General features: G+C 45.0%; 1 protein-coding gene across 1 annotated transcript; it reads right to left on the bottom strand.

Moving 5' to 3' along the window:
* Positions 1-1,918: 1,918 nt before the first annotated feature.
* Positions 1,919-20,719, bottom strand: GLI1 (GLI family zinc finger 1; the record flags this gene model as incomplete). Its single annotated transcript, XM_081315601.1, has 11 exons — positions 1,919-4,084; positions 4,675-4,948; positions 5,935-6,165; positions 6,356-6,520; positions 10,833-10,982; positions 13,060-13,200; positions 14,825-14,932; positions 15,262-15,409; positions 16,770-16,961; positions 19,568-19,670; positions 20,623-20,719. 11 exons carry the CDS (start codon positions 20,717-20,719, stop codon positions 2,013-2,015), a joined length of 3,681 nt encoding a protein of 1,226 aa, XP_081171727.1. The 3' UTR covers positions 1,919-2,012.
* Positions 20,720-21,492: the final 773 nt, after the last annotated feature.

Below are 21,492 nucleotides of genomic sequence, written 5' to 3'. Positions count from 1 at the left end.
TAGCTGGAAATGCTATCTTTAACACACTATCCCGTCTTCCCCGTATTGTGATGATTTGTTTGGTTTCTCTTTCACGGTTTTCAACTTAAGGGCCCAATCATGACAACATACTGTTGCCCTTCCAGATAAATTTCTTCTTTTGGCAACCCAGTGGGTGGGATATTTTCACAGAATCTAAGGCAGGTAAATTGATTTTCCAAGTATGTATAAAGTATGTATAAAGCATGCATGATCAGGCAATTATTGCTTCAAGACCGAGAGCTCAGAAACGGCTTCAAACACAATTAATTGCTGTGGAACCACTTTAAAGTTCAAATCATAAAAATATTATGAAATCCAGTGGTGCATACGCTTGTGTCAACCAGCCCTAGCTCTTTTGGGATCAAGAGGAATTTACCTGTATGCTGGGTGAACTCTGTGCTGGGTGTTTATTTTCTCTGGTAATTTAACCTGAATTACAAGAAGATCCTTTTGTTCCGCTGGCATTTTACTCTTCTGTGTAACTCGTCCAGCTTTGCATTTAGCCTTCTGCAATGGATATGAGTGTATTTGTGGCAAGTTGTGGTCCAGCTTGTAGTTTCTCTTTTTGCCCAGTTTCCCATTGTTCCCCAATATGTGACATTACCAATCTTTTCAAACTGAATCGGCACCACAGCAACATCCAGCTCCCGGAGGAATGTATCTGCATGAACACTGCATTTGCAAACATATGCTTCCCACATGATCGTCTAGTTTTTTCAAATGTACATCTAAAACATCTTTATCCCAGCCCTCAGAAAATACACAGACTGGAACTCCTCTCTGTATGCAATCATGAGCATAAATTTTCCATACATCCTCAACCACATTCCAACCGAACAAATCATACGCATGACTAGAGCTGGGGAAGGGCCCTTAAATTTACAACATAGTGCAGAGGGGACCTTTGTTGCAGTGTGGCCAGGTGCCATAATAGGAGGGGGGGAGGCATGTGTAAAATTGTTAGGCAGGCAAAAATTAATTTAAGGCATGAGTTCTGGCAGGACAACAGAATAAAAAGCACCTTCCTAGCATTGTGCTTTTATTATATATGGTGGGTTTTATAATGGTAATAATTACAGGGTGGGAGCTTATGGCAAAAGATCAATTGCTGGTACTTAGAGATGCCAAGTTAACTTTTGCTAGCTTTGCAAATTGGGAGCTGAAATGTGGGAAAGGATCTGAAAGTGGCATATTATGTATTGGATATAATCTGAGACTCAGCAACTTCCAAGGACCGGACAATTCTCGTCTTTCAGATGTTGCTGGACTCATTAGCCCAAACCAGCATGGGTCAATGGCCAAGGAGGGTGCAATGTATATATTTCAGCATCTGGGAGGATTCTACAACCAGGTTTAAAAGACTCCATGTGGCAAGAGAGGCAGTTTTAATATACTGCTCCTCCAGATGTCTTTCCTCCTCTGTGTATTTTATAGGAAAGATGTACCAACAGGTGACAATTCCACACATTTTTTGCAGTACTGCATGGAGCTAAGCTTACTTTTATAAATATATCTATTATAAATATACGCAACAGACTTAAGGTACCCTATCAACAAACTCCAAGGCACTGTGCAAGAAATGCTTTGTAACATTCTAGTTTGTTAATAGACTTGAAAAGAGGCACTTGGGAAGCTTATCAAAAATACTGCTTTCCTTTCAGAAAGGCGATTTAGTGGGAAGAAGAGATGAATGACCGTGGATGAAATCTAGGCAGTCCTGATCTCTGCTTTTCTCACTAAGGGACTGGAATTTACGCACCTCCTTTCCCACAGATGCCCATCCTTCAGCCCGTCCCATCAGCAGATCGGCTTGTCTAGGGTGTAGAAGGATAAAAAGCAAATGCTATTTTGTACCAAGGAACCTGAAGGCTACTAGTTAGAATCAGCTCTCTCCCCAGTGAGTTCAGCCCAATAAGAGGCATGCTTGTCTCTTGTATCAGCCTGATTTGGATAAATAGCAGTCTTTGTCATCAGAGCCTTGTCTAAACATACTAGGAAAGGGTATTAAGGAACTGGTTCTCCCCTGCCAATGAGTTCAGCATGGAGTTCATGTCCCCCACCGCCATGTTGGTTGGGCCACCAGGCGGGGTAGGGCTAAGGGCCTCTGCATCATCAAGGATAGCCGTGAAGTCCAAGTGGGTGTTTTCTAAGTCCAAAGTGTCCAAACTATTAGACACCTGCTCCTCTGGCAGGTAAGAGAAAGAGTCAGATTTAGGGGCATCCAGCCCAGGAGCATAAGGCCCACCTGGATCCTCAGCCACACAGCTGGGGGGCTGATGGTGCCTTTGATGGGTATTCATCAACTTGTGCCCAGATGCTTTGCTCAGCGGCACGTGCATTGGGATGGGAAAGCCTGTTTCTTCAGGACCGTGGAGAGGGGGTAAGCGCATCATGTGATGGGGGCCACCATCACTGGGGGTTTCGTAAGAAGGGCTAGCTTGATAGCTCAAGTTGCTTTGTCGATTTGGTGGCTTTGGTCCACCAGGTGGATGAGGGACCATCCTTGGATTGTAACACTGGCTGCTGGGGCTTGAAAGTGCTTTGTTTTCAATAGGTTGTGACGGCCTGGCAGGGTAGCTTGGATACTTTACATCAGGGTAAGGCTGGTGTTGCTGGCCGGGCCCATTCTCTGTGCCACCCATTATATTGCTGACCGGCTGCTCCCCCCACATCAGCGCCTGCTGTGATTGCACATAACTCCGTACCATCATCTCCTTGACTTGCAACATCGGGGTCTGGGATCTCCTGCTTGGGGGTTGCCCCATGCCAAAGCAAGAGCCCGGCTGGCTTTCGGGCTGGTATCCACCATCTCCACAGACGGGTTGAGCCTGGTTGTATAACACCTGCTTCATGGTTTGGCAGGAGGCAAGAGCAGCAGTGGCTGGTTGGAACTGTTGCTCGGCTTTAATGTGTGCCTGACCAAACTGGAATGCCGCCTGTTGGCCATGATTGGCAGGCTCTGCTGCCATAGGCTTAGCATCAGAGACTGGATACTGGGTGGAGTGGCACTGCCCCATGCCAGGGAGCGACGTGGGATTTATCCCTGAGCTATTGCTGTCCCACTGCCGTGCAGTGTGGAAAGCGACATTCATCTGGCACTGAGACTGGATGTAATCTGGCTGGTCAAAACCACCTTCCAGTTGCTCGTGGTTCACTGGACTCATCTGCAAGTCACCCACCAGCTTCAAGGTGCCTCGGTGAGCAAGATTGCTCGGCAGCTCCATGGCCGTTGCTTGGTATGGATAGTTCCGCTCCTGGTAGGTGAGATAAGGTTCCATCTCCAGCACTTCTGGCTCGCCAGCTGGGATGGCGCTCTCCATAGCGGCAGCTTCCAAAAAAACATTCTCGCTGATGCTTGGTGGGCGTGGGGAGAAGAGATGGTGGGGAAGGTTGGCCTCAGCGCTCCCTGTCACTTGTCCACCGGCTCTACCTGCACTTGCTGGGTTCACGTTGCTGAGGCTTTTAAACCTTTGCACTCGTGGAACAGGATGGGCTTCCGCCACTGCCTGCGTGGGGTCGCTGGCTCGCCGGCTGCTGTGGCTCAGGTGAGGATGGAGAAGGCCAGTGCTGCCGTAACCGTGGTAATCATTCGTGCTATGCTCATGCACAAAAGGAGGCAAGCATGAGCCAGAATAATCCCCTACAAGATTGGACTGAGCAGCTCTGTCCATATGGGGGAGAGGAGTAGGAGGTGGCCCACCAGTTGCTGCAGCATATTTGGCCTTGAGGCGGTACTGCTGGGCTGGGGTGAGGTTACCCAGCCCTGGAAGTCCTCCGCAATGACTGACCTCACTAGAGCGTCTTGAGGCATCGGGGGATATGGGGTCATACATGTCTGGGAGGCCTAATCCATTGGGGGCATTCCCGGCTGGCAGGTAGGGTGATACCATGGAAGAGCGACGGCTGACAGTGTAGGCCGAACTGACAGTGCTGGTGGTGCTACCTCGCCGGTCTCCTGCCACCGTTAGAGAAGGCAGGTCACTGGCTGAAAGCTCCATAACGCGCCGGTGAGAAGCCGCTGCAGAGGGGGCCCCACACATGCCAGGCATCTCTCTTCCTGGACCTGCAAGAAGTCAAAGCAGACCATTAAAAGGACAGAGAATGCAGAGCCCCTACCATATTTTGCGGTTTGTAAATTAAACTCAAAAGCTATTATCAATAAGCCGATTGGATCACCTCCCTCTCTCTCCTCCCCACTGCATCAAGACTTCGCCAGCTTCAAACTCATCCAAAGCCTGCTCAACCTCAGTTCTTGGCTCCGAACACCCGCTCAACCATTTTAGGGGATTGGACCACGCAAAGGATCCCTTCTCTAGTTGGGAGGCAATGAAATAAATTGACGCAAATTAACAGATTCAGCCTCTCCTGTAAGCTTTACTCATTCCCAGTGATTTTGACTAACAAAAAGGAGGGGGAGAAGGAGGCAGGAAATGTAGGGACGATAGTTGGAGCCCCATGAAAGGAAGGAAGACTGTGCTTCAAGACAGCGGTTGGAAGAGAGTTTTCGCTTCCCTCCTAAAAACGCCTGGGGAAAAAAAAGTAACTCCAGCTCCCCCGGCGGCCTTCTTGAACAGCCATGTTGGTGATGATGCAAGTTCGTTTCGTTGCCTTCCAGTGTCTGAAAATAGGGCTGTAGAAGCTTTCCCTGCTTACCTGCCCCAGGGATGGAAGGAAGCTTGACCCCTTTCATTAAGAGGGGCTTACGCAGCTGCTTGAGTTTGTCAATGCGCAGGTTCTCCAACTTGTGCAGTGCTGAGAGGCCAGAGGTTCCCATGGGCTCAGACGGTTCCTCCAGTGCTGACAGGTCCTCTAAGCTGCCCCCTGCGTTTGCGTTCATCTCCACGCCGCTGTCATTATTATTAGCGCTGCCCAAGGGGGAGTGTTCGCTGCTGCAGGACGATTGACCCCCAGGGCTGGGCTGTGGCTTCTGGGTGGAGGTAGAAATACAAGAAGCATCGTATTGATGTGATGCTTTCAGCTCAGGTTTGCTTTCTGTGCTAACCATTTCACATTCCTTCTTAAGGTGTGGCTTGAGCAGTAAGCCAAAGTTTTGTGAAGAAAGAGGCTCAGCTACTCAGGCTCAATCCTGATGGACAGCTACTACTGAATACATAAGACAGGCTACCAGTTTCAGCATTGCTTGTTGTTTGATCTTGAAGCTAAGCTTTAAAATGATCTTATTCTGCAGTTTAAAACCAATTTTCTCTCTCCTCTCTTTGAAGATAAGTGCATGTGTGACAAGGGCCACACGGACACACTTATGCCCAAGGATTTATATTTGCACTAAAACTGCCACAAATCTAACTAAAAATTCCATGGCGAAATGATTTTGACTTCTGCGGGTAGAAAAATTAAACTTGGTGAACTGTGCAACTTTGGGGTGTGCGTGTGAATGTTGCGCACCGTGGATTTCTGCTTCCATTAACTGTAGGTGAAGGCCACATTGCAACAAGTCTCAGTTGTTACACCCCGATTTAAAAAAAAATCTGATTTAAATTTCTCTGACTGTTGAAGTGGCATAAGGTCTGCTTTTAAGCCCCTTTCCCCTTTATAGCCACGGAGACTGACCTGTGTTTTTATTTAACGCAAATCAAAAAAGATTCTTGGGATGATGCAAACATACAGTACCAATTTCTGCGAATACATAGTTCAGAAGTGGAAAAGAAAGCTCTTAGATTTCGCTTTCTTGCCTCCAGATCTGTTTTCCATATGTGCAGATGTTTATTAAAGAACATTTCTCACATCTTCGCTTTTGCTTGCAAGATACATACAAAGAGTCAGTGATGTGGGAATTGTCCTTTAGTATGTTCCCTGAATTCAAGAAAGTCTGCCCAACCTGCCCATCAAACACCCCTTGCGGTCCAATGTCCTCCTCTCCCACCCTTCTCTCCGTTTCCGCCCCATGCTGCTCACCAAATTAGAATCAGGTACCATGAGTTTGCCCTCTTCCTTCCTGACCTCACTATCTTTCTCTTGCTTCATGTCACCATGGAGAGGGAGAGTCCGGCTGGTGGCTACTGTGTCTCCACGGTGCTTCTTGGTGACATGAGCATCTGGCCCATGCACTGTCTTGACGTGTTTCCGCAGGGAGCTGGGATCGGTGTAGCGTTTGGTACAGCCGGGGATCTTACAGACATAGGGTTTCTGCCAGAAGACAGACAGGCCATTAGGGTACAGATGTCTTCAGGGCACAGAAGACTTCTTTACCTTTTGTTTGTTTGGGTATGGCAAGGTAATATACACCCAATACCAAGGTGTGAGCCTTTTTTTTTTTTTTGCAGCCCGCCTACGTCAAGCCCTAAAGTCGAGGCTTACCTCAAGCAGTTGTCCATACCTCATTGGAATGTGTCCGGTTCTGGTGCTTGGCCCTGTCAGAAGCATTAGAGAAAGCTTTATTGCAGCCTTCGTGCTCGCAGACATAAGGCTTCTCACCAGTATGGGAGCGCAAGTGGGTCTTGAGGTTCTCCAGCCGTGAGTAGGCCTTATTGCAGCCTTCAAACTGTAACAAAAACAAGAAGAATTTCCCTCAAATCCCACTATGTGGCTTAGTCGGGTTAAAACATTTTCTCCTGAGCTGAAATTCTTGTCTTAAATCTGCCTCTCGATTTTAACTGTCTGGTAGATTTCATGGTCAACTTTATCGTTGAAGTCAATTATAATCCTGCACACATCCTACAGGTAAAGGTTCTACAAGGCCACCTCCAGTTCCAGTTCCAGTGGGTGGAAAAAGCACCTGGCTGCAAAATGACGGTGTTATGTTAACACCACAACTTTCAAGGAGAACTCTTCCTCAGGAAGAATCGTGTCTTGATAAGAAGGCAGCCCTTCCTAACAGCTGAGAGGTGTTTTTGTTTTTTCGCAAAAGAACCAAACATATATAATGTTTTTTAAATTTTTTTAATTTATTAATTTCAATTTTTGGGCGCTGTTAATTCAATTTTTTTTTAAAACTTTTGTATCGTTGTATTTTATTGTTGTTAGCCGCCCTGAGAGTCCTTCGGGAGATAGGGCGGCATATAAGTCCCAAAAATAAATAAATAAATAAACATATATTTCATGCTCTGAAAACACTGGAGAGCAGTGGGCTTGGGGGTCTGAATTTTATTTTTTCCAGGGGATTTTTGTTTCTTCAGGAATTGCAATAGATTAGCGATTGTGGCACTGATTGACTTATCATTGTAGGACTCTGCTTTGGCTGGATGGTGGAAGCACTGTTTGGCTCATAGCACTTAGACCTATATACCACTTCACAGTGCTTTACAGCCCTCTCTAAGCGGTTTACAGCAGGGCTTTTCAACCTGTTCACCCATTGTACCACTTTTAGGATATGGCAACATCCGAGTTCCACCACTCGCCTAGCTAGGTGTCAAAAACGTGACGACCAAAAAAAGGAAAAAAGGGATGAAGTACAGGTAATCCTCGACTTACAACAGTTCACTTAGTGACCGTTTGAAGTTACAATGGCACTGAAAAAAGTGCCCCCCAAGCCACAGGCAAGCAAGACACCTGCCTGCCTGCCCGGCAGCGCTCTTTCTCCTGTCCGAGGTTTTCATTGTTGTGAGCATTTCTGTTGAGGATTGGCAGTGGGGGTGGGGGTGTTTGGTTTTTATTCCCCCTCCCTCTGCTGGGTGGGTGCAGCAGGTTTTGGTCACCTCACATGATCCTGGGACACTGTGACCGTCATAAATATGAATCAGTTGCCAAGCATCTGAATGTAAATCACAAGACCCTGGAGATGCTGCAACATTTCAGCTGATCGGCGTTTCTTCTGGGCTCAGCAGAAGCACCAGGATCAGCGCCGAGCTCCAGCTGGAGGCTGGCGCTGATCCTGGCGCTTCCGCTGAGCCCTGACAGCCCTGCAGCTCCAGCCATCTCTCACTCAGGCTTGTGCGGTGCTGCCACCGGTTCAGCTCATTCCCCTCCCCGCTACCACTTTTCTAGGATGGTCACATACCACCTGCCAGGTGCCAATGTACCACAGCTGGTACCCGTACCACTGGTTGAAAAGTAACCTAGTTTACAGTATCAGCCTATTGCCCCCCAACAATCTGGGTCCTCATTTTACCAACCTTGGAAGGATGGAAGGCTGAGTCAACCATGAGCCAGTGAGACTCGAACTGCCAAACTGTTGGCAATCGGCAGTCAGCAGAAGTAGCCTGCAGTACTGCAGTCTAACCATGGCTCATGCTTGTATTCTGAGGCTGGCAAAAAATAAAGAGGTTCATGAATTGAGGGATTGTGGTGGAGAAACAATATAATGCGGAAATGTTCTAATCTAATCTAATGCAATTGGGTATGGCTAGTCTAGAGAAAAGAAGGACTAGGGGTGACATGATAGCAGTGTTCCAATATCTCAGGGGTTGCCACAAAGAACCTATCAAAAACAGTACTGTAAAAATCAGATTAGAAGCACAAGTTAAGATAGGCAAGAAAATGGTAAGTGAGCACCTGTCCACCCTAGATGAGTTCAAATCATCAGGACCAGATGGACTACACCCCAAGGTTCTCAAGGAACTGGCAGACGTGATCTCAGAACCACTGAACTATATTTTTCAAAGATCCTGGAGCACTGGGGAACTACTGGAGGACTGGAAAAGAGCTGATGTAGTTCCCATCTTCAAAAAAGGGAAAAAATGGATCCAGGAAACTACAGACCTATCAGCCTGACCGCAATACCTGGGAAGATGTTGGAAAAGATAATTAAGCAACAAATCAGCGAACACCTAGAGGCAAACAAAGTCATTACCAAAAGCCAACATGGGTTTATCAAAAACAGATCATACCAGACAAATCTTATTGCATTCTTTGACCAGGTGACAAAATTAGTGGACCAGAGGAATGCTGTGGATATAATTTACTTGGTCTTCAGTAAGGCATTTGATAAAGTAGACCACAACCTACTACTTGATAAGATAGAAAAATGTGGGTTAGACAGCATCACCACCAGATGGATTCGTAGCTGGGTGACTGGCTGTACTCAATGGAACTGCATCTACATGGAGGGAAGTGTGGAGTGGGATGCCCCAGGGCTCTGTTCTGGGCCCAGTGGCACACAGAGCCCTCTCCATGGGCACGCGTGCCATCATCCCAGTCCTAGGCTTTCAAGCTGGGTTTTATAAAACCTTTTCACTTTAGGCCTCCGCCGCCGTGTGCAAAAAAAAAAAGTTCAATCAATCAATCAATTTCAACTTCTTGCGGGGAAAAAAAATCTCGCAAAGTTGGAATTGATTGATTGAACTTTTTAGTTTCACCTAGTCTGCCGTTACCACCACAGCAATGCCTACCCAATGGGCCACGCCCACCCAATTGGCCACACCCACCCAATGGGCCACATCCACTCGGCACCCAACGATACATAAATGGGTTTTGGGTTGCAGTTTGGGCACTTGGTCTCTAAAAGGTTCACCATCACTGGTATAGGTGGTACCTTGCTCAATAGTAGTTACTGTGAGAGGGATCTCAGAGTCCTAGTGGACAATCACTTAAATATGAGCCAGCAGTGTGCTGCAGCTGCCAAAACAGCCAACACAGTGAGGGATAGAATCAAGATCACATGAAGTGTTAATACTGCTTTACAATGCCTTGGTAAGGTCACATTTGGAATACTGCATCCAGTTTTGGTCACCACGATGTAAAAAAGATGTTGAGTCTCTAGAAAGAGTACAGAGAAGAGCAACAAAGATGATCACGGGGCTGGAGGCTAAAACATATAAGGAACAGTTGCTGGAATTGGGTGTGTCTAATGAAGAGAAGGGGTGACATGATAGCAGCGTTCCAATATCTCAGGGGCTGCCACAAAGAAGAGGGAGTCAAGCTATTCTCCAAAGCAACTAAAGGCAGGACAAGAAGCAACAGATGGAAACTAATCAAGGAGAGAAGCAACCTAGAAGTAAGGAGAAATTTTCTGACAGTTAGAACAATTAATCAGTGGAACAACCTGCTTCTAGAAGCTGTGAATGCTCCAACACTGGGAATTTTTAAGAAGACACTGGACAACCATTTGTCTGAAACGGTATACGATTTCCTGCCTGAGGAGGGGGTTTGGACTAGAAGACCTCCAAGGTCCCTTCCAATTTTTTTTATGATGATGATGATGATGATGATGATGATAGGCAGGCTATTCTCCAAAGCACCTGAAGGCAGGACAAGAAGCAACGGATGGAAACTAATCAAGGAGAGAAGCAACCTAGAACTAAGGAGAAATTTTCTGACACTTGAAACTATTAGCCAGTAGAACAACTTGCCTCCAGAAGTTTTGGGTGCTCCAACACTGGAGGTTTTTAAGAAGAGATTGGACAACCATTCATCTGAAATGTTATAAGTTTTCCTGCCTGAGCAGGGGGTTTGGACTAGAAGACCTCCAAGGTCCTTTGCAGCTCTGTTATTCTGTTAATCAGCAGATCTGCAGCCAACCACAGGGCTGTAAGAATGTCAACCCGTGCTCAGTGATGTCATGATGGAAATCCTATCAGTTATGTACTTACATCCTCCCTCTGGAGGCTGTGAGTGCTCCAACACGGAAAGCTTTCAAGAAGAGACTGGACAGCCGTTTGTCTGAAATGGTGTAGGGTTTCCTGCCTGAGCAGGGGGATGGACTAGAAGACCTCCAAGGTCCCTTCCAACTTTATTACTATTCCTATTCCTATCCTGATGCCTGATGCAAGTACAAAAGATTGTGGCATTTGTGTCATGACAGCAGGAGGCACATTGGCTGCCTGCCTGCCTTGCCCTTGCTGCAATGCCCACGGCTCTAGACAACCCTGACTCTCTTTTTAGGTAGCTGAAATGCCAGCTGTTTGTGCCCTACTTACTGTGCATTTATGAGGCTTTTCTCCTGTGTGGCGCCTCATGTGGACGACCAGCATGTACTGAGCTTTGAAGGGTCGTTGTTCCCGTGAGCAGTCGTGCCAGTGGCACACAAATTCCTTCTTCTCTCCATGGATATGCTCATTGTTAATATGCTGCAAGGTCAGAGAGAAAAAGAAGCTCAGAGACCAGAATTAAAAGGCAGCAACTACTTCAGGATTCACCCAACCTCTGCAGAAACAGGAACAGTTGTTTCGGATTCCATCCACTGTAGATAGGACTGCAAATTGGGGAGATGAAATCAAATCGTTAAAAAAAATGCTTTGCACACATATAAGACAATATTTAAAGGGACGCGGTGGCTCGGCGGGTTAGGACGCTGAGCTTGTCAATCAGAAGGTCGACAGTTTGGCGGGTCGAATCCCGAGTGCCGCGTAACAGAGTGAGCGCCTGTTACTCGTCCCAGCTTCTGCTAACCTAGCAGTTCGAAAATGCAAGTAGAAAAATAGGGTCCACTATGGTGGGAAGGTAACGGCGTTCTGTGCGTCTTTGGCGTCTAGTCATGCCGGCCACATGACCACGGAGACGTCCTTGGACAAGCGCTGGCTCTTCGGCTTTGAAACGGAGATGAGCACCGGCCCCTAGAGTTGGAAACGACTAGCACGCATGTGCAGGGGAACCTTTACCTTTACCTTTAATATTCAGCTGCAAAAATAAATGCCTCATATTAACAGAGGCAATGATAAACCAAGTTTATCTTCCATATTCTTCTTACATCATTTGGTTTATTTTCTAGGCTCCTTCGAGTAGTCTTTCGTGCCTGCACAGCAGCTACTGAAAATAGGATTTTGGTGAGAGACACTCCACCAAATTAATAAGATGACAAAAAAAAACAAAAAAAAACTTATTTTATGCATTTGGCGTCTAGTCATGCCGGCCACATGACCACGGAGACGTCCTCGGACAAGCGCTGGCTCTTCGGCTTTGAAACGGAGATGAGCACCGGCCCCTAGAGTCGGAAACGACTAGCACGCATGTGCGGGGGAACCTTTACCTTTACCTTTTAAGACAATATTTCAGTAGTGTTTGTTACACATATCACTATGATTCTTATGGTCCTTTTACTGTAATATATTCACCCTTTCTGGGTTAATGTACTGGATGTTTGTTTTGATATTTTACAATATTTCTTTGTTTTGTCTTTTTTGGCTTGTTGGCTGCATTGTGGTATGTTGCTTACAGAACTATAGGAAAGGTAATTAATAAAAAAGTGATAAAAGTCTGGCTTTTAAATTATATTAGACATGACATCTTTCTGGCTCATAAGGTTGGTCTGCTCAGCCACGAAGCTCCTTGGGAAAGTAAAATATTTCTTAATCTAGCCTATTTTATAGGACTGTTGTGAGGGGAAAATGGCATCATTGCATGCAAGTCTTAATGGAAATAAAGAGCACAGATGTGACAAATGTGGATGATCTTATGTATTAATAAAAATAGCATTCTTAGCAGCTAGAAAGAAGTGACAATTTTTCACACGTACTGTATCAGATGAAAGATCTTTAGGATCTCTAACTATCTCTTAACTTAAATTAACTTAATCTCTATTCAGAGATGAAGAACATGACACAAGGCCAACTCACACTGCAAACATAAATTGGTGTACTCAGTGTACTATAATTTTGTGAATATCCTTAATGCCTTCATCATAATTCCCCAGCTAAAACCATTTAGCCCTATGCTGCAGATCCAGAAGACCCACTTTGGTGTCACTTTCTTAGGCAAACAAATGTTGCAGTAGTCACACAACCATATGAAGGCCGGGACTGCCAACAGAATTCCCTATTATTATTGATTGTTAATACAGTGGTACCTCAGTACTCATTGTTAATTGGTTCCAGGAGGCGCAAGGAGTACCCAAAATGATGAGTACCAAACAAATGTTTCCCATGAGGAATAATGCAGTGAATCATAAGGCATCCAATAACAATAAGTTCTAGTTTGTGCGTTGAGTACCAAACAAACAATGAGCACCAGGACAAAATTTTCGCACCAAAAGGCATTGAGTACCAAGTTTGATGAGTTTCAAAGTAGTTGAATACCAAGGTACCACTGTACTCTTCTTGCCAGAAAACTATGTAATGGTAAAACAGGCCTCTTTCTGAGATGCATTTTGAGTAGAATATCAAGACAGGGTTTTCCAGTTTACTTAAACTTGTTACTGTGTCAACTCACATGCACCAGCTGTTCCTGAGTGTCAAACTCTTTGGTGCATCCTTCCCAGTGGCAATTGGTCTCATATACTGCTTCAGCTTCCACCTTCCCATCTTCCTTTTCCAATTCATCTCGTGGATCAAGCACACTTAGTAAGGGGTCCTGGGGTGGAAGTAAGATACACATTCAAAGGTACTCTGGGAAAATCCACTAGAAATTTTCTTTCACAGCAATTCACCAAAAGAGGACAGATAGTTGTCCCCACCTTAACAAAGGTTCCATGGTCTTGAGTATCATCTTGGTCTCTTCTTACCCGCCATATGGCTGATATGAACACAATGCTTGGATTTGGGGGCAGAATGAGGAGCCACTGTTTACTAGTTCAGCACATGTTTAGTCTGTAAAAAGGTTCTGATTCAGTCCAGATCATCTCAGGGTACTAAGGCTAGATGATGGTTGCCTGCTGAATTGCAGAATCAGAGTGCTTCTAAGGCATTTCATGGGGCTGCGCAGAGACCTGGATTTCAATGGAAGAAGGCAACCAGGAACCTGTGTGGGCATGCCTGTTGCACATGACAGCAAGCTCTTCAGGAAGCCGAATCTTGGCACCTTGTGTCTGGGCACCAGGTAATCCCAGGAAAAGATGTGTTTGATTTAAGGAGGTGCCAGTGAGTGCAATGAATGAATAAAGGGGGTGAAAACGTAACTCACTTGCATGGATGGGGTTTCTTTTACAGCAGGATTAAGGAACTGATCTCTCGCCATGCCACTGCTGATTTAACTGCAGTCCTAAATAACAGTATAGCAACAGTCACTGCAGAATGTCTTCTGCTGGCTGTCTCTGAGGGCAACTGCACCACTGATACAGATGTCCCAACCAGAGCAAAAGTTGAAGAACTACTGAAGCCCTTATGGATACTTCTGGTGGGGTGTTTTTTTTCCTATGGGGCACTTCCTCTGGATGATCTGCACATGTAGAACTGTTGCTCCCCTTCACACATTACGTTTTTATCTGTAATGTTTTGATTTTCTTATTGACACATGAAAGAATCCCAAACATTAGAAATTTCCCCAAACTCCTATGGTGGTACAGTGGTTAGGATGCAGTACTGCAGGCTAATTCTGCTGACCGTTGGCTGCTAGCAGTTCAGCAGTTTGATCCTGACAGGCTGAAGGTTAACTCAGCCTTTCCATCCTTCCGAGGTCGGTAAAATGAGAACCCAGATTGTTGGGGACAATAGGCTGACTCTGTAAACTGCTCAGAGAGGACTATAAAGCACTGTGAAGCGGTATATAAGTCTAAGTGCTATTGCTAAATGCTAAGTGCTATAAGGAAGCTGTGCTTTGTAATTTTGGTGCACGTGTAGCCTTTTCTCGTGTGCAGAGTGGCTCACCTCTCCACTATCAAACAAGTAAAAAACAGCGCTGATGTACAATAATGCTACTGTGATTAATCTAGCCATCTGTGAGCTATGGATGTTCAGGGGGAAAAAAAATCAAACCAACACAGTTGTAACACTGTCTCTGAGAGAGAGAGAGAGAGAGAAAGACACACACACACACACACAGAGAGAGAGAGAGAGAGAGAGAGAGAGAGAGAGAGAGAGAGAGAGAGAGAGAGAGAGAGAGAGAGAGAGAGAGAGAGAGAGAGAGAGAGAGAGAGAGAGATAGAGAGAGATCTGTCTCCGGTCATTCTCTTCCTCCATTTCAAATCCATGAGCTATGGGCAGGGAAAGGGGGTGCATCTGTGGGCCTGTGAGCACACGTTGCTGAGGCCTGCTGTTACCTGTGTCCCCGTAGAGGCAGGGCTGGAAATGTCACCCTCCGAGCACTCCTCCAGGCACTTGGTGCTCAGGGCATCCAGCGGGCTGCCCAGGCTGGACTCTGACTTCAGCTGTGGGAGAGAGACGGCGAGAGCTCCAGGTGATGGCACCCCCTCCAACTATATCCCCAGCCCCGAACACTGTCCCCCTAGTCTCCGCAGCCCCCCCCCCCATCTTCCTCTCCCAAACTCACACAACAGATCTTTCTAAGCCTACCAAGGGTCATAGGGCATCCCTAGGAATTTAAGTATTGGTAACATCAGGTTTCTCTGTCCTCTGTCTCTTCTCTGAAGGCCTCGGTGTTCCACAAAACAAGTTAGATGTTACTGTCTTCGGGGCATAAGATAACTGCCTGTTTTAGGGTGACAAGTTGCAAAGGGCTGGATGGGCACCCTCTTACCTGGCAGTGCTTCAGCATGCCACGAGGGGGTGGCATATGGTGCATCACCCCCGGCCGGCCTGTCACGTGTTCATGAGGCCCACAGGGGACTGTTGTGGGGTTGTGGCCGAAGGGCATGCCTTGAGGTTTCTGGAACCCAAGTGAAGGGCTGTAGGGATGAGAAAAAGCATAAGCACTTGCCTCACAAGAATGCACTTGCCAAGTTTTAGAAGCTTGTAACAAGGGCTGCGTCTTTCACAGCGGTGCAACTAAAAGGATGAATGTCGTGTGTGTGTGTGTGTGTGTGTGTGTGTGTGTGTGTGTGTGAAAGTAACTTCCTGGGACTCTGCGCTGGGGTGGTGCAGTGGTTAGAATGCTCAAGGTTGACTCAGCCATCCATCCTTTTGGGTTTGGTAACATGAACATCCAGATTGTTGGGCTGTAAAGCGCTATGAAGCGGTCCATCAGTCTAACTAGTATTGCTATTATTATGGGCCTTTTTCTTTCTTAAAGCAAGATAAATTTCCAGTTCTTCTCACCATAAGCCTTAGAGCTACTAAAATTTCTGTTAGTGTGGGACAACAAATTTTTCGTGTGTCTACCTTATTTTTTCCAAAGCATTTTTCTTTCCATCTAATTTATCTCACATTCAGCAGACTTATCTTCTGATTATCTTTTTTTTAAATTCCATTTATATCCCGCCCTTCTCCGAAGACTCAGGGCGGCTTACAAGCTTAGCAGTAGCCTTCATTCTATGTATATGCCTGCTTATTAGGGCTTTCACACACACACACCCCAAGCGGCATTATTACAAAGTCAGCTTAATTGCCCCCAACAATCTGGGTCCTCATTTTACCTACCTGGGAAGGATGGAAGGCTGAGTCAACCTTGAGCCTGGTGGGATGCGAACCTGCACTAATTGCAGGCAGCTGGTGTTACTTAAGGAGGCATTAGCCCACTGCGCCACCAAGGCTCTTTTTTTTTTGCTGCTCTTCTGGTTTATATTATTTATGGTTTTGTCTTTTCAGTGTTTTTAGTCTTCTTAAAGAAGCAATCTTATGATACATTCACTGTAATTTACATATACTCTGTCTTCTTCTTTTTTCTTTCCTTGACTCTCATTTTCTATGCCTGTTCTGCCTACCAGACAGCCATGATCGTTCCCCCCCTCCCCCCCACAGCCATCATTTTGAAAACATGGATTAGAAATTCAGTCCAGTCTGAAGGGTTGGGAAATTGACCTTGGTCAGTCCTAGCTGTTTGCCCATTTCTGTGGAAGCTTTCTCCATGTAATGAGTTTTGGGTCTGGGATGGGGTTTTCAACAAAGGTCAGATGATCCATCTTGGCTTGATTCTGCTTCAGAGTGGCTCCAGTAGGGCACCTAGCTGGTGTCACTTTGGGAAGACGTGAATCTTTCTGCATAATAAGTGTAAGTTCTATATTAAACTAAGAGGGCTTTGACTTCCTATACAAGTCAGCAACTGGTGTTGCAGTCTCTGAAGGCTGTCTACCTGAACAGCATGCCTACCTGACAGCACCAATGGAGAGGTGCCCATAGGAACCCCCAACTGAAGCACAGCGAGAGTTGATGTAAGCCACCAGAGAATTGGGAGAGGTGCGAATGACAGTTTGCAGATCAATGCTGGCATCTGAGAGTGGCGAGATGGACAGGGCCCGCTTTTTGGTCAGCTTTGCTGTGCTCCGGGGTGTAGAAAAACGGCTACCTGAGGAAACAGAGGAAGGACAAAGGAAATGCCAATGAGACCGTCTACCCCAGGACTGTTGGTATGAATTGACGATGGTCATCCCTAGTTTCAAGCAGGTTCCTCTCCTAATCTTTGTTGGAAAGGCCAAGAATTGGTCCTCCGCACTTCAGCCCGCTAAGCTTGAGCTAGATCCCAGGGATATAATTTTGCCGAGAAAGAATAACTGATTCAATTTTGGAAGAGAGATTCGGATATGTGATCCCAAGACTTAAATCGTGATTGCACCAATGTGGTGTAGTGGTTAAAGGGCTGGTGTAGGACTAAAGAGATCTAGGTTCAAGCTTATCTTCAGCCATGGAAGCTCCTTAAGGAACTTTGGGTTTCTCTCTCTCTCTCAGCCCAATCTAGCAACAAGAATGCCCTTGCAGGGGAAAATGAAAAGAGGCAGAAGGACGTATAAATAGCCCTTGGCTTATGACCACAAAGGAGCCCAACATTTCCGTTGCTAAGGAAGACAGCCATTAGGTGAGTTATACCCCATTTTATGACTGTTTTTGCCACAGTGGTTAAGAGAATCGCTTCAGTTGCTAAGTGAATCGTGCGATCAAACAAATCGGGCTTCCCCTGTTGAGTTTGCTTGTCAGAAGCCAGCTGGGAAGATTACAAGCGATGATCACATGATCCTGGGACAGGGCAACTGTCATAAATCCATGCCTATGGTCAAGCATCTGAATTTTGATCACGTGACTGTGGGACCAAAGAAATGGACATAAGTGAGAAAACCGGTTACATGTCACTACTTTTTCAGTGCTGTTGTAACTCTGAACAGTTACTGAACAAATGATGGTAAGTTGAGAGCTACCTGTATGTTTCCTTGAGCTCCTGAAAGAAAGGTAGGATTTAAAGCTGACAAACAAGTAAGAAAAAAACATGGATAAATATGAAAACGCATTTCTCCGTATGTCTCGTTTCCTGAGATGGGATGGGAAACCTAAAACCTTTGGATGTGTGCCAGGATTATAGCTCCCATCTTTGGCAGTAGCTGATGGAAGCTGTATCGTTTAGAAGGCCTCTGTTCTTGATGTCAGTCTCCAAAGCCTTGTGAAGCCTTCTGAGAAAGAACTTTTGAATCCTTGGCCCAAAATCTGAAGGATTACTGACTGAGTTCAATCAGATCAATTTATTACAGTCGTAGGACCAGGTATGGTAAAATAACTAATAGTAGAATTGTTACATACACCTACACATACAGCAGAAAAACAGTGAGTATCATAGGATCTAAACGCAAATAAGAACATATATAATAAAACAATAATAAAAATAGTATTATAAAGAATGATGATTAAATGAATGCCCAAAGCTTAATTGATAGTGCAACGTATAGTATAGATTGTAGCACAAAACTGAGCAACCTGGGAATCCTTGTCCAAAAAAATAATAATAATAAGTAGAAATCACACTCCCTGTCTGGACATTTCTTCAAGTTTGGATAAATGAAAGTCTAAAATCTGTCTTTATTTAGGGAGCAGCATAAAGTACATGGCTTAGACGGAGTTTTTATTAAGCCATAACCAGACTGGAATTCTCTCACTACAGTATCTATATGTCAGGTTTTCAAAATAAAGAGAAGGTCCTTTTTCCATTCACTTTTAAAATTCATCTTGAAAGGCTGACATTCCTAAATTTAGAAACCTCCACAGGATGTATCTTTTGTATTGATTCTACTATGTACTTTTAAATTATTGCTTTAAATAATAAAATATAAAGATATAGTAATATCATTTATAGCACAAAGATTTTACTTATTATGGGCCTTGAGCTGCTAATTGAGGGATTTCTCACAAGGAAATAAATGTGTAACTTATTTAACATAAGTGTATAAGATCTGCCAAGATGTTTCCAAGAATTCTTCAGTAAAGTTTTGGATATTAAAATGTGTCTGTCTGTCCGTCCATCCATCCATCCATCCATCCATCCATCCATCCATCCATCCATCCATCCATCCATCTATCTATCTATCTATCTATCTATCTATCTATCTATCTATCTATCTATCTATCTATCTATCTCTATCATGTGTCTGTTTTGTCTGTATATTTTTTCACAATTATTATGATTCAAAGCTTTATTTTAGATCGCTAATATGGTTGTTTATTTCACTGGGTCATATTTGTAGTGATATTTTTAAAGAAATTACAATACTACACAATTTTGCCATCAAAATAATTCATAAAGAAAAAGAAAAAGCGGGGCGGGGGGGGATAAAAAAAGACCATTAATTGTCTAATTTGTCACGTGGAACAATTCACATCCTTGCTACCCAAATGACTTCCTGGGCAGGTAGACACTTTTCCAAAGTGCCTGCAGAAATTTTTTTCAAAGAGGAGTTATATTGGAGAGACCTCCTTCTTTATGCAGGGTGTCAAGGGGGCATTTTAGAGGCATCTGCTAGGAAAATCACCTCCCACATCAATATGGAAATTAAATGGACTGAACTGAAAGGGGTGCCTTAGATAAAATCATTATTGTTGGGGAGAGGAAGAGGATTTATCCTTGGCTGATGGTTTCATAATCTATGTCCACAAAAGATTCCCATTTTCCACAGTCCCCTAAAAAATACTTACCACCAGTATGAGAAGGATGTTCACCTCCAGGTACCAATCCGTAGGTGTGGTGATTCCCCACTGAGTTGGTTTGGTGGTAGTATGGTAAATCACTGATGCCTGTGAAGGGGAGGAAAAACAAAGCAAGCCATAGATATGGAGGAAAAGAGACACAAGAGTGAGACAAGCAAATAGAAGCATGGAAACTGAGACATCACAGAAATGGCCTGCTAGTTAAAACCAAAGACCATTTAGTTTGCAAATCTATTTCCATCAGGATAAATGGATTTAGGAATTTACAAATGGGGCATAAAATTGGCTTTTTCCTCTACTCCTGAACACAGCAATCCCATTTAGCTATTACAATTAGCAAGCCAGATGCACCACAAACTGCTGCAATATAGAATGTAATTTTGTTCCATTTCATTTTACTTCGGCAGTTCTATTTTTCCCTACCCCACAGCTCTATCTTCGTTTATAATCCAGAAGGGGCAATTGAGTTGTCTTAATCCTCACTGGGCTGTTTTTGGTATGGAGTTGAGGAAAGAGGAATTGTCTCCAAGGCTTATTTCCCTAAAAGTTTTCCCCCCTACTTCTGATACCCTCTTCCTTGTGTGTAGGATGACTTTTTGTCTTGCACGAACAGTAACATTCACCTGCTAAAGGCAAAAATTATGACGCGGTCTTTTGCACTTGCTTCTAACTATGGCACAAACAAACTTTGCAATCTCTTTCCACAGCCATAACATTACCATCAGCAAGATCTAAATTACCTCTAATATAAGTTATTTCTTGCCAGGCTACCCTCAGTGAGGTACAGTATATCTGGTATACGCTGGGACACATAGCACTACTTTAGGCTTATAAAGCATTAAGGAAGACTATAGATTTGGTTAGCATCCAATTTGAAGTGAACCTCACCACAAAAACTCTGTAAATAGGTTTCCACAGCAAGCTTGCAAAGACTCTTAAGGCAAACTGGCGTGGAAAAAGCCCTTAAGAAATCTGGAAATCCTTCTGAAATAGGATGTTATGGGCACTCTCCGAAGTCAGGCTCTTTCAGTCAACTGACCTTCTACCATGGCATTAGGTTGGCCTTGCCCATGGAGAGGCCGAAGGTAGCAGTGTTCCATGTAGTTGTTAACTGGTGGGTTCATAGGATTGAACATAGTTTGTCAGAGGCTGAACACAGTCAAAGGAACATCTGGCAAGGTGGGCCGAAAATTAGCACTGCTTCTTTTGAAGGATCCAGATCTGCAAGAGAGACAGTTTGTTATTATACGTGTGTAGGGCGAAAGCATTTATGTCAGACATGTCAAACACAAGGCCCAGGGGCCGGATCCGGCCCGCAAAGTGGTTTCATGTGGCCCACGAAGCCATCCTGGAAACAGTGAGGGAATGGCCCAAACTGCCTTGGCCCTGGCCCAGAGATCCTCAGATCTGTCCCACTCCTGCCCAGGCCCCCATAGGCACCCTTGATGCGAACGAAGTAGAGCTGGCCATGCCCACCCAGTAGGCCACGCCCACCCTGGCCATACCCACCCGGCCCCTTGAGGGATGCGGCCCTCAATGAAATTGAGTTTGACACCCCTGATTTATGTGATGAAGTATTCGTAACCTTATTTCTGATTTATTCTGCAATCAGCTCAAGATCAGTCCACCTAAGCATCTGTCTGAAAGGATACTTAGTTTGTGGCAGTGTCAGGGAGAGAAAGGCATTGTGATGTAGTGGTTAGGAAGTCAGACTGAGGCCTTAGATTCAAACCCTTATTCAGGCTTGAAGCTAACTTAAGATAATTACCGCATGGGCAGCTCCATAGTAAGGTTTAAAAGGAAGAGGTAGGGGATAAATACAGAAGCATTCCAAACGGAAGACAACACAGTCCAGATTTTGCCTTTGCAACATTCTGTGAGGGAATCAAGATGGTTTCACTGTAAAATC

The sequence above is a fragment of the Vipera berus genome, assembly GCF_964194415.1.
Source record: "Vipera berus genome assembly, chromosome: 2".
Classification (NCBI taxonomy): domain Eukaryota; kingdom Metazoa; phylum Chordata; class Lepidosauria; order Squamata; family Viperidae; genus Vipera; species Vipera berus.
The sequence above is the reverse complement of the archived record's forward strand: the minus strand, read 5'-3'. Positions and strand labels throughout refer to the sequence as shown.